The sequence below is a fragment of the Carettochelys insculpta genome, chromosome 14 (assembly GCF_033958435.1).
Source record: "Carettochelys insculpta isolate YL-2023 chromosome 14, ASM3395843v1, whole genome shotgun sequence".
Classification (NCBI taxonomy): domain Eukaryota; kingdom Metazoa; phylum Chordata; order Testudines; family Carettochelyidae; genus Carettochelys; species Carettochelys insculpta.
Genome location: NC_134150.1, coordinates 13017493 through 13030327, shown reverse-complemented (window position 1 = coordinate 13030327; position 12835 = coordinate 13017493). Strand labels below are relative to the sequence as shown.

At 41.2% G+C, this 12835-nt stretch overlaps 1 protein-coding gene across 14 annotated transcripts in view; it reads left to right on the top strand.

Annotated features, from left to right (window-relative positions):
- The window catches only part of CHD9 (chromodomain helicase DNA binding protein 9), a 312438-nt gene that overhangs the window by 259309 nt on the left and 40294 nt on the right, over positions 1–12835 (top strand). For 11 of the 14 annotated variants that reach the window (XM_075008394.1, XM_075008399.1, XM_075008396.1 and 8 more), the window contains 4 exons: positions 4243–4515; positions 5265–5433; positions 7436–7572; positions 8208–8429. In XM_075008394.1, coding sequence (XP_074864495.1) covers positions 4243–4515; positions 5265–5433; positions 7436–7572; positions 8208–8429 — 801 coding nt within the window. The remainder of the gene's footprint in view (positions 1–4242; positions 4516–5264; positions 5434–7435; positions 7573–8207; positions 8430–12835) is intronic. The other 3 variants (XM_075008398.1, XM_075008397.1, XM_075008401.1) reach the window with 1 other exon arrangement.

The window sequence follows — 12835 nt, the reverse complement described above, 5'->3', positions numbered from 1 at the left end:
TGGGGGGCTGGGAATGCTTGGTTTGGGTGAGGGGGATGCAGAAAGAATGGGGGGCTGGTGGTGTCTGACTTTGTGGGATGGGAGGGGCTCAGCCAGCCAGCTGGTTGTGGGATGCGTGGTGCTTGGGCAGCTAGCCCCGGCATTGCAGGGTTCAGGTGGCTCAGGATGGTAGCTGGCCCCAGCAGCATGGGGTTCGGGCAGCTTGGGCTGTCAGGCAGGTGGCTGGGCCCAGCAACGTGGGGCTTGGGTGGCTCAGGATGGCAAGCAGGTGGCTGGCCCTGGCAGCGTGGGGCTTTGGTGCGCAGCTGGCCCACAGCTGTGGTGGGTTGCTGGTAGGTGGGCGGCTGGTCCCAGCAGCACGGGGCTCAGGCAGCCGGTGGGCAGGTGGCCTGGGCAGGTGGGCAGGCGGCTCAGGCAGTGCAGGTCTCAGCTGGGTAGGTGGCTGTCACGGTCAGTTCTGGAGGCTGGCATAGGGCTCAGGCAGCTGTCCAGCTGGGGCTGCACCAGGCACCTTCAAGGAGCCAAGATTTGTGCTTATTTTTAATTTTAAATAACATTTTTATATCAAGTGTTTGTGTTTATTTTAAATTACAAGTTGAATTTTTTATTAGAAGGGGAGTTGAATGATGGTGAGGTGAGTGGGGAGGGAGGTTTCTCAAAAATCAAAAGTGGGGCATGATGCTGAAAAGTTTCAGAACTGCTGCCCTAGATGGACCTGTTCATGTCCTGGCAGAATAGGACGTGCCACGCCGTCTGCTTAATTCATGGCATTGACAGAGCGTTCAATGCCTTTTTTGCTCCCATGGTCAGGAGCTCTGTTGTACACCTGCATGCCAGTGCCACTGATCCACAGGAGCCTCATGAAAATCAAGCAGGATAAAGTGAAGATAATCTGCATAGTTCTAGCATAGCACTATTAGCGCTGATTCAGCATACAGCTGGAGCTCTTAATATCAGCTCAGTTACAGCTACTACTCTGCCTGGACTTTCTACAATTGTACTGATTACTACATTCAAATCTTGCGATCCTGCACTAGACAGCACAGGCTGAATTCAAAGGAGCAAGTATGCTTGTCCCAAGTGCAGCAGGTTCCAGTGGGTAGTAGAAAGCCCTCCACCACTACAGTTTATCTCTCCAAGTGGAACTGCTTCACATGTTGGGCTTTGGACCAAAATTTTCTTCCTAAAGAGGCCTCTCTTCAGTGATTCTAGACTACCTCTTGCACCTCACACATGAAGACACATCCTTTTGTCAGTTATAGTTCCTTCTTGCCAGCAACTGGGATGTACTTGACTTGCACATCTTGAACAACAACAGTTATGAGAAGCAGGTGACCATTTTTTCTTGTTCAAGTGCTTGCTCATGTCAAGTCCATTCTAGGTGATTCTCAAGCTAGACTGGATGTAGTCTCCGAGTTCATTCATGATCATTCAGCTTGTAACTTTGCTCTGCTAAAGCTGATGTTATTCAGGGCATACTGGATGACAGAATAATCAGTATGGAGGTATGGATGGTGGATGAGGTAGTGGCCCTGCAGGCATCTTGAGTTGTCACCGAGGCCAGGAAGTCTGCTAATCAGCCGTGCACTCTGGTGGAATGGGTGGTAATGATCACCAACAGTGGTACCTTTGCCTGTTTGTAACAAAACCTAACTGTGGTATAAGAGGAAATACTTGAGCAGAACAAGGTAGGTAGCCTGTTATTCTGTCTGCTACTGCAATAAAAATATCAGCTTATGTCTGGAGCCATGCTGGGGCCGCTTGGTTCTGGGCCAGAGCCACAGGAGGAGCCGCTTCTGCCGTGTGCTTGCCCCACCAAGTGGTGGTGTGTGTGTGCGGAGCAGGTGGAGCTCCAAAGAGCTGCATTTCGCCACAGTGCTGTGTCCAGTTTGCCACATGTGGTGAATAGCAAGTGTATTGGACACGGTGGTTTTAGAAACTGGACCATCATGTCATGGGAATTAACTGACCTACCTGAATTGAAGGGCAGAAGGCTGAAATGATTGCCATGTGAACTTAGAGGGTGTAGGGTCAGTAGTAACACTTCATATTCTGGCACATGAGTGCGTAATTCCACAGGCTACTAGAGCCAGCCTTACGGATGCCACTAAGGCAGTGTTTCCCAAACTTAAAACATTTGCATACCCCTTTTGGGACTTCAGCTTTAGTGGCATATCCCATCTCCCGGTGCCATTGTAGGCAGTCTTATGACAGCCCTGGGTGATTATTTTCTGACAAGTGCCCCTTGAAATTCTTTCGCATACCACTAGTGGTACACGTTCCACACTTTGGGAGACACTGCAATAAGGTGAAAAGTTCTGGCAGTGGCACACGTGGGTATGTCCGTATCTGAAAGGGACTGGAGATGAGCAACACATCTCAAAGAACAATGGTTACAAGATATAGGTAACAGTTTTTTACTGTACTGTAGTAAACCTGTCCTCTTGCATGCACCAGTGGCTTCTCAACTGCATTCATGAAAAACTAAGAAGAATTTGATTTGTTAAAACGTATACTTAAAATATAAACTTTAATCCTAGTGATAAGTACTGCTGATAATTGCCTTCACAATGGAAAAGGTATTTAAGAGAGAGGTTAGATGAGTTTCAACAGTTGAAGTCAAAATCAGAGGAATACTTTGTGGAGTGTCTAAAGCCAATCTTTTTTTCACACTCCCTGGCTGTTACGGTTTGCAATATATCTGACTTATGTGACCACCACTTTTTGGAGTTATGAGCTGAATTTTAAATAGATGCAACTTCCTTTTTTAATTTTGGAATTTGTATTTTATTCAGTAGTTCTGAAGTTGTTATAATTTTCTAAAAGATAAGGGTCACTGGTATAATTCTTCTGCCTGCAACTTTACAATGTACTTCCCTCTCCAAAATTGTTTTAAAATTATGTAGATACCTTTATCAGTCTTAGGGTAAAATTTTGTTGCTATTGGTTTCTTAATTTACAGTGGTAAAGATCTCATTCACCGGAGGCAGGCATGGAATGAACTGAGGCTTGAAAACATGCAGCCAGATTGGAAGCTTCTGATGAAGGCAGAGTTTTCAGAAGTCAAGCACTTAGGAGAGCCTGAAAGGGAGCTTCATGACAAAGGAAGAGACAAAAAGGGTGGTGGAGCTGAGAAGAGGGAGCATAGTATTAGTATCTGAAATTCAGGAGCTTTTAACGTCCACTGCATTAATATCATAAATACTTAAAAAAAACTTGTTTCAATTTTTATGGTTTTCAATTTTTAAAAACGCCACTTGAGCTCTTAAATATTTTGTCTGATTTTCTTAGGGACGATTGAAAGCCCATTTAGAATGTGTCAAAATGGACACACAAATAGAGGCATCGCAAAATAACTATTTTGTTAAATGTAGGTCCTTGTTCTGAGTATGCTGATATAGAACATGATCAAAATTAGGAGAGAAATGTTAAGAGTATGTTGCATGTCGAGCATGTTTAGTGTTCACATTTCTGGGACAAATAGAAAACAAAGCACTTCTGTGGTCCTTTAAAGACTAACAAAATAATTTATTAGGTGATGAGCTTTGGTGGGACAGGCCCACTTCTTCAGGTCTGGAAATTCTGAACAAACGTGTGCACTAACTATTAGGAAACTTTATAGATTTTATTTTTATATTACATAGATTATAAAAAGGTACCCCACATTATATTTGGGAAATTCAGCATGTATCACATAAGCCTTAAGGTCTTTAAGTACATGTTTGACTTCAGTGGGACTGTTTGTGTCATAATTAAATATGTATTTTGTGCTTTGCTGGCTTGGAACCTAACCATGCACCTATATCCCATACCACAGAACTGTCTTAAGCTAGGCACTGCACAAATATGGTCCCTGCCCCAAATGGTGATGGCCAGAATTTGCAGGCACTTGCACGGTTTTAATTTTACCACTCATCAGCAAAGTGAAGCATGTGCTTTAGATTTGTAGGAACAGGACCTAAATAGACAAGGGTACCCTATGGATACAAAAAAGGAAGTATCACTTTGCACATTTTACAAATGTTTATGTGAGATACAGCAAGATTGTGATTTATCCAGACTCTCACAGGCAATTGTGTTGTAGAGCCAGGAACTGAACCCAAATCCTGAGTACAAATTCATGGTCTTTTCTACAAAGAAAAGAAAGGATGATCTTGTAGTTGAGTAAGATTTGCATTCTGAGTGGCATTATGTATACATTTTGTAAGCAGTACCTTTGTTTAAAAAAATATTTTTTTCTAGGATCGAGTTATGATTAACCGACTAGACAGTATTTGTCAAACAGTGTTGAAAGGTAAATGGCCTTCTGCAAGAAGAAATTATGACAGCAGTACAGTAGCATCTTTCTATACAACCAAACTTCTGGACAGCCCAGGTGCAGCTGCGGACAACAGTGAGCCTAGTGCACCGACACCCCCAACTGTAGGTGTAAAGGAAGAATATGATCAGTCACCACAGATGCCAAAGGTGAAGAAGCATGTGCGAGAAAAGGAGTTTACAGTGAAAATCAATGACGTATGTTTATTTTTATTGCCCTAGGACCTGATTGCGATTGCGGTGTGCGGCATGCTTTAGCTGCAAGTGGCTGCCTGCTCTCACTTTTACTTCTTTTGCTCATTAGTTTACGGGTATTTGGAAATATTTCTTTCGAGCATTCAGCATTTTAAATTTGCATAGCCTACAGAGGGTTCATCACTTATGTATATCCCTCTTTAAACATCTGAAATCCTTCTGTTAAGATGCTTCCTCACATTGTGCAGTTTCTAACAATCTGGCTAGTTGCATAAAAGTAGGTGTTTCCAGTGTGTTTGGCTTTTTTGAAGATTTTTAACATGCCCTACTCAAATTAGCACTTGTTTAATCCATGTGCTTTTAAAAAGGTTACAAGTAAATTTTATAGTTCCACATATGTACTAGAGGTGTAATTTGTTATATTTGCAATTTGAGACTTGTTGGTAGTAAGTAGAAATGGATAAGAACTCCATCCTAGGAATTGGATTTTGAATTTGCATCAGATGAGATCAGTGAAGTAGATGGATGTTCAATGTTTGAATGTTTTGGTTAAGATACTGGTTTATTCATAATTTGTATTCATAAAGATGTCATGTAAAATTTCTGATTAATTACTTGGAAGAAAAGCAAGGCTTGATTAAAGCCGCCTTCGATCTCATTTTCTCTCAACTCTTCTGTAATAGATGTGTAATTATATTATAGCCCTGTCTGTTTCAGAATAGAGTTTTTTAACCGTGGCATTTGTTTAACAGGAAGGTGGTTTGAAATTGACTTTTCAGAAGCAGGGGTTTTCTCAGAAAAGGCTATTTGAAAGTGAAGAAGGCATGTTAGGACAGCAACAGTACCTGGCTCGGCTACATGAACTCCAGAATGCTTCAGAGACTAGCCTTGTCAATTTTCCAAAATCCTTACCAGAATCAGGTAAACATTATGACTTGCAGTAGTGTCAATTTACGTAATGCTCCCTGGTCACAAGAATCTCTTTGTAGGGAAATAAACAAAGAACCATTATACTTTGCCGGTTTCTGTTAATTTTCTGTGCACTCTTTGTAAACTGTTTCCTGTGTCTGAAGCAAGTATAGAGTTTTGTGCCTTAGTACTGTGATCCTTAATAAAAATTGGAGTAAAACTGTATTATAGTTCAAGCAGAAATGCATATTAGGGCTACGAAGGTACAAATTTAAGATCTGGATCCACAGTTTTTCATACTGGGAATGTTTGTATTCAGGTATTTGTTTTGGATCCATTCCTAATTATAGTTATTGAGTTTTAGAGGTTAATTACATTTTTCAGGGTGAAAATTGTCTTTTATCCTATGAGGTTTTTTACTTCTCTATTTCATGAGATGCCTTCTTGTTGTAGTGATGGTATCAGGAGTTCTTTGGTGTCACTATGGTCTCATTGTAATAAACACATAGCTTTTTCTATAGCTGTTTAGCTTAGTACTCTTTAATAGCTTTATTATAGAAATAGGCATTAAAATGTCTAAACAGAGTATTATTTACCATAATAAAGTCTCTGTAAGAGTCAGTATAGTCTACAATGTTACAATTATATTTGCACACAAAGTTCTTAGCTGTTGCAATATATGTACTGTACTGACATTATGTACATTACAATAGCTTTCTAAGAACTATGTGTGCAGATAGAATTGTAACCTCATAGACTATAATGACTCTTAACAGAGACTTTAGAATCTCTCACGTAAATACCTGTGTCGTGCATGTGAGTAACTTTTATGAAAAGTAATGTTTGTAAACATGAAGCAGACACTATTTAAGATGTTCATAATATTGACCATTTGTTCACAAAGTGTTAAAAATGTAAGCCTGAGTTTCAGTATTTCTAAAATGCATTTTTAGCTTTGAAAAAGTATACATTTTTCATTTCTGTAGAATAGAAGCTATGGAAATCATGCTATTGAAATACAAGCTACAGACTTGGTATGTTAAGTTTCAGCTTAAAACAGGACAATCTATCTCAGATCCTTAAGCCTTTTCAACATTATGACAGTGTTGTCAGCGTGTATAATATTTGAGATCTTGAAGGGTCCCCATTAATTTCTTATTTTTTCTTCAATCTTACAAATTTTTGCCCTGATCTAAAATGGCTGCCATATTCCACTACCATCTGAATCTGAGGCCTAAGCTTCCCTTGGTAAGATGGGTTCTATAGCCATTTGACCATCTCAAATGGATATGACACTGCCCTTGGCAAAGATAGATGCCACTCTGTTGGTTTCCAGTGCTTTTGAAGCCTGGGTACCCTCATGGAAGAAATATTCCCTTAATCATTCTGTGAGGGCCAGGCAAGTATAGAGGTGTTAGGAATGGGACTGTAGGGACTATTAAGGAAAGAAATGGGTTAGAGAACTGGAGTAGCCATTGTGAATCAAAGGAATATAAGAAACAGAATACAGATGGGATTGGGAGTTACTAGGAAATGTTGAGTTCAGGAGAATGTGAATGAAAATTCATAGGTGCGTGTGTCTTTCCTGCTGGCTTTGGAGTGGTTGTCTGCTAAAAATAAAATTCTGAGCTAATTGTTAGTCAGGGCCAGGCTAACAGCACTGAATTTTGTTGATTCCCAAATGAAAAATAAAATGCAGTAAGCACAGCCAGCTTCTTTTCTGTTAGAAAATTAAATCATTTGGAGTTAAGAGATCTTTTCTTAATACAGTAAACACAGAAAAATTGTTGATAGTATGCTTTAATTTTAATAGTGCTAGCAACTGCAACTATGATGTATTTAGTTTTCTGTACTTGTTAGAGATTCTCTTTACCAGTAGATGATTTTTCATTTATATGTGGAAATTATCTATAAACTATTCTATTTCAAATTATGGAATTTTTTTGATGAATGTGTTCCTGATGATAGAACATATGTTTTATTCATTAAGTATATCGCATTATTAATTTGATAGATGCTTCCAGTCAGTTAACAGCTAGTGCTAATGGAATGATAGTCGACAGCCAGCCTGTAGTCAAAAAGAGGAGAGGAAGGAGAAAGAATTTAGGAGTTGACATTCTGTTTATGAATAGAGATAAACCACCTAACCACGTAAGTATACCAAAATACAAGTTCCATTGTACTGGGAATGTCTTCACTGAGCATATTCTACTGTGCACAAATAATTGCTAAACTATAGAATTCAAAGTATTTCATGTGGAATTACTAAGCATACATTTATAAATAAGGCCCTACTTAAGTTACAGTATTGTGGAAATTGTGAATTCTGCAATATTAGGCTTCCACTGCAGTTTTGAGAATGGGAGCCCTAGCTCCTTCTGTCAGCTCCAGATGGCCAACAGGAGAAACCTCTGCTCTCAGCCTTGGAGGACTGACAGTAGAAAATTGCAGAGATGTAATAATTACTTTATTACTTCAAATAATAAAGGTCCAGTATGACTTTTCTGTAATTTTCCTTGGCTTGTTCACAATTTTTTGATAATGATCCCATAATTCAAGTAGTGCCTTACTTATAATCATTTAAAAGTGAATGGAGAAGCTTTTTTTTTAATCAAGTACAAATAAAAAGCCACACCTATAATACTGCTTAAGGGAAAATCACTTATAAAGCTCTTTCAGAATGTAATTAGCTATGTATTTAACTTAATTGGAGACTGCCTAAAAATTCTCTGACATCAGTTTTCCAGTGCATTGCATATTTCTCACAACATTTTTTCTTTTTACAGGTTAATCCGAGCATGAACACCTCACAAGTTGCTCCAATAATAAACCAAACATTCACTTATTCTCAGTCGCAAGGTCTACTTGATACTGAAAGCCCTGTTCCTGTCATTAACTTGAAAGATGGAACAAGACTTGCAGGTGACGATGCACCAAAAAGAAAAGATTTAGAAAAATGGCTTAAGGAACATCCTGGTTATGTTGAAGATTTAGGAGCTTTTATTCCTGTGAGTATTCTTTTGAGCTCTGCTGTACCTAAATCGCAATTCTCATTCTGCCTCGTCATATTGTATTTAAATTTGTAATATATGCCACATAGGATTCCTCATTCTCTTCTATCAGAGGGGTAGCCGTGTTAGTCTGCATCTGTAACAGCAACGAAGGGTCCTGTGGCACCTTACAGACTAACAGAAAAGTTTTGAGCATGAGCTTTCGTGAGCACAGACTCCCTTCATCAGATGCTGGTCTTGGAAATCTGCAGGGCCAGGTATAATAAGCCAGAGCAAGGGTGGGGATAACAAGGTTAGCTCAGTCAGCAAGGGTGAGGCTGACTACCAGCAGTTGATCTGGAGGTGTGAACACCAAGGGAGGGGAAGCTGCTTCGCTAAATGGCTCGCTAAAATACAGAAGCAGCTTCCCCTCCCTTGGTGTTCACACCTCCAGATCAACTGCTGGTAGTCAGCCTCACCCTTGCTGACTGAGCTAACCTTGTTATCCCCACCCTTGCTCTGGCTTATTTATACCTGGCCCTGCAGATTTCCAAGACCAGCCTCTGATGAAGTGAGTCTGTGCTCACGAAAGCTCATGCTCAAACCTTTTCTGTTAGTCTATAAGGTGCCACAGGACCCTTTATTCTCTTCTGTTTTTCTCTCCCATTCTCACCCTCCTCTTTATTTTCACTTCAAGGAGGTGGTGTATGGGATGATCTCTTTTTTTCTTCCATATCCTTGCAATTTGTACACAAGGCCACCCCAAAATAATATTTAATGGCTGTGAAAAAATAACAAGAAGATAAATCATTTGTTGCCATTTTTATAGAGACTACTTATCAGTTTCAAAGAGTTTGTTAATCTGTAGCTGGACCAAAACCAAGCAATCCTGTAGCATCTTAAACACTAACAGATATCTGAAGAAGTGGGTCTTACTCCTGAAAGCACATTACCTAATAAATAAATTTGTTAGTCTTTAAAGTGCTACAGGACTGCTTGTTTTTATCAATTTCAAATATTTCTTTAATGAAAATTAGAAAATATTTATTCGTGAGATGTTTTATTAGTTATAAATGATACTGAAAATAGATATTTGCATTTTCACAATTATGCAAGAGGAGTAAGTTGGTTACTGTGAGATAAATATCATATGGACCTATATTTTAAGTGCTTAGTAGTGTCAAATGTGAAATAGATTTGCTCTTCTCACCTTGACATCTTTGAGCTTGCAATCTGCTGACCCATAAATCTGTACAGAACAGATAATGGGATCCGAGCACATTTATGGGATTAGAACCAAAAATGTTCTGCAGAGGTGTGTTAATGTTAAGTAGTACAGAGTAAAGAAATGCAGAAGAAATGCAGTCCTGAAAACTGACATTTCTTTAGTAGAAGAGGGGAAGCAGGGGGCAATGAGATTGAAATGGGTTTGTTTCGTTTTACACTGGCTTTACATAAATTTAGTTAAATTTTGAATTAAATTCTAATATTTCAGTTTAACAATAATTTCAAATAACTATTAGAAGATGAATAACTAAAAGTAGGCCTGTGTTCTCCAGTTATCTGTGTCATTGCCTCTTGACCACTTTTTCTCGTCGTCTTTGTGACTTATTCATGTCAGGTCTGTCCATTCTATTCCTGCCCTTGCACAGTTGGTAAACCTATCAGGATATTAGTTCTTCTTTGAGTGGTCCCTGTGGGTGTTCCACTCAGGTCTTACGGTGCCCCTGCACTGCAGATTGGCAGATTTCTCAGAGCAGTACCCTATCGCACCATGCGTCTCACACACTCTTCTCTCTGTGGAGTGTGCCCATGGCGCAAACCCCCCTTAGTTCCTTTTCTGCCATCCCCTGGCTGAGACAGATCTCAGAGCAGTTCTGTGTCCCTGACAGGGAACATAGAAATTTAACTTTTATTTTAGATTTTTATCTCAGAACTTTGATCCTAGATCTATACTGTTAGTAGTACAACGAGGGGGGAGCAGTGGCTGCTGCAGCAGCTTTTTTTTCTGCCATCATGTTGGACTCTCCCAGCTTTAAAAAATGAAATATATGTAGAGCCTTGATGCCCATGTCAGATGGACATGCCCCATGTACTGAGTGCTTAGGGGAAGCACACGTCACCAGCAGGTGCCCTCATTGCATCAACGTGACCGCAAGTGTAAGGAAAGAATGCAAAATGTGACTGAAATCTACTCTCTGGGAAAAGTCTCTTCTGTAAGGGACAGACCAGATGAGTTGTGGGTATCGCAAAAGTCCTCTGACAGGACAGTTCCATCACACTGCAAGGGCTCACAAACTGCTAAGGCTTCTCCTGCATGCTCTTTGTCAGCATTGCCCAGAGCCCCTCGTTCCCCGATGCCGTCAGGGTCTGGCACTGCCAAGAAACACTGGTCAGCCTCAAGCAGCATGGTTGAGACAGAGACCAGAAAAGCCATATCAGATGGCATTGCTGATGCATTGTCTTCAGAGAAGCTACGTATGCCTTCACCAGCAACAATCAAAGCCATACTCTGGGAAAAGTCTCTTCTACCATCAGGGGACAAACCAGAGGATGTGTAGGTGCTGCAAAAACCCTCTGACGGGGTGTCTTTATCACTATGTAAAGACACTCAAACCACAAAGGCTTCACCAGCACGCTTTTCATTAGTGCTGCCCAGACACTCTCATTCTTTAGTGTCATCAGTCACCTTGCAAAAACATAAGTCAGCGTCAGTCAGGAGAGATGAGGCAGAGGCTAAACTCAGCACAAGGGTGGTTGTTACCAAGGCTGCAGCTTCAGGGAAGCTGCCCAGGCCTCCATTGGGGGATATTTGCTATTTTTCCTTTTTTCTTTTTACCTCAGGTGATCACTTCATGTCGGTCCTCTCAGTCCCCTTCCCCTGCACTCATTCTGTTTTACCTCAGGCTTATAGCAGCTCCTGTTGCACATACTCTACTGTTCTTGCCTGCCAGACTTGAGCCTTTTCATCCACCTGAAGGGCAGGTGGAGGGGTTGCTGAGCACAAGGGGTGTTTTTAAGTGGCCCCTATTTTTTTTTCTCAGTGTTTTACACAGTACGGGAGTTTTTTCTGTGAAACACTGTTTTTCTTCAAGACTGCCAACTGCCCTCAGACAAGCATTCTCTCTCTGCTTGTATTCTTGGCAATCACGGCGGCCATGTAGAGCTAAGCCGTGCCCCCTGCCTCACATGCTGCCTGCTCTTTCTCTTCCAAAACAGAGGAGAGCACATTCAGCAGCTATCAGGGAATCTCTCTACATGACAAGGTAAGTGTCCGCAGCTGCAGTACTACCTGCCACCTGTGCCTTGCTCATACCCTTTTACCTCCTGGTTCCAGTTAAGGACAACCACAGTATGTTCCACTTTGGTTTTAGAACAGGTACCTCTCCATCACTGGCCATGCTGTATCCATCAAGCACGACAGTCCCTGCACAGTGAGGAGGGAGCAGTGTCTCTATCAAACATTGTCTTGCCTAGATGTCTCTCCCCTAGCAAAGGGACACGTCAGCCACGATCATCTGATACATCAGTGGCTCCCTAGCCGGTGGCAGCTACCTGGTATGTCCATGCCTCTTTCCTGGCCCTACTAGGATCCCTGGGCACCTCTCAAAACACATCAGCAGCAATAATGTAAACATGCTGCTCAAACCTTTTGAGGCACGCTTCAGACACATGGTGGATGTGTCTGAAGACTGAATTGGGTCAGACCAGTTCTTCAGTGATGATGTCTCCTATGATTTGTCACACACTTGATTGCAGCTCTCTTCCTCTGAGGATACGCTGATGTCACCGTCTCTCTCTACAGGTGAAGACTTCAGATTATTCCAGTGTCCTTTTAGAAGGGTAGTTGTCACACCAGAGACTCCACCAGCATCGTAGCCCAATACCCAACATAAACTCACCAGCATACTCCATGCCATGCTATTAGTAAAATTGCCATTGCCCTCATGGATCCAGCTAAACACGTATGGCAAACACCAGCCACCATTTTGCCAGCGAGCAACAAAGCAAACAGGAAACATGTTGCCTTGCAAGATGCGGAGTTCCTCTTTACACACAGACTAGCTGCATCTATATTATGAGATAAAATTGATTTTCATTAAAATCGATTTCTTAACGCTGGATTTTATCCATTTGATTTAGAGCATCTTCACCTTCCCATATGCTCCCCACAAAATTGACTTACTGCTGCTACACACAAATAGCTTAAATCAAGCTTAAATCGAGTGTCCCAGCAGTGTATTGTAGGAGCCTATCCCACAGTACCCTGAGCCCCATTGCATTCCGAGCCCACAAGTAGATGTGGGGGTATGACGCCATCCTCCCACATTTCATTCTTCTCTTTCCCCTGCCATGTTAAATATGTTTAATTAGACATGGGTGCTACACTGAAACAGTGTGTCTAGGCTTTATTTTGGGCGTGG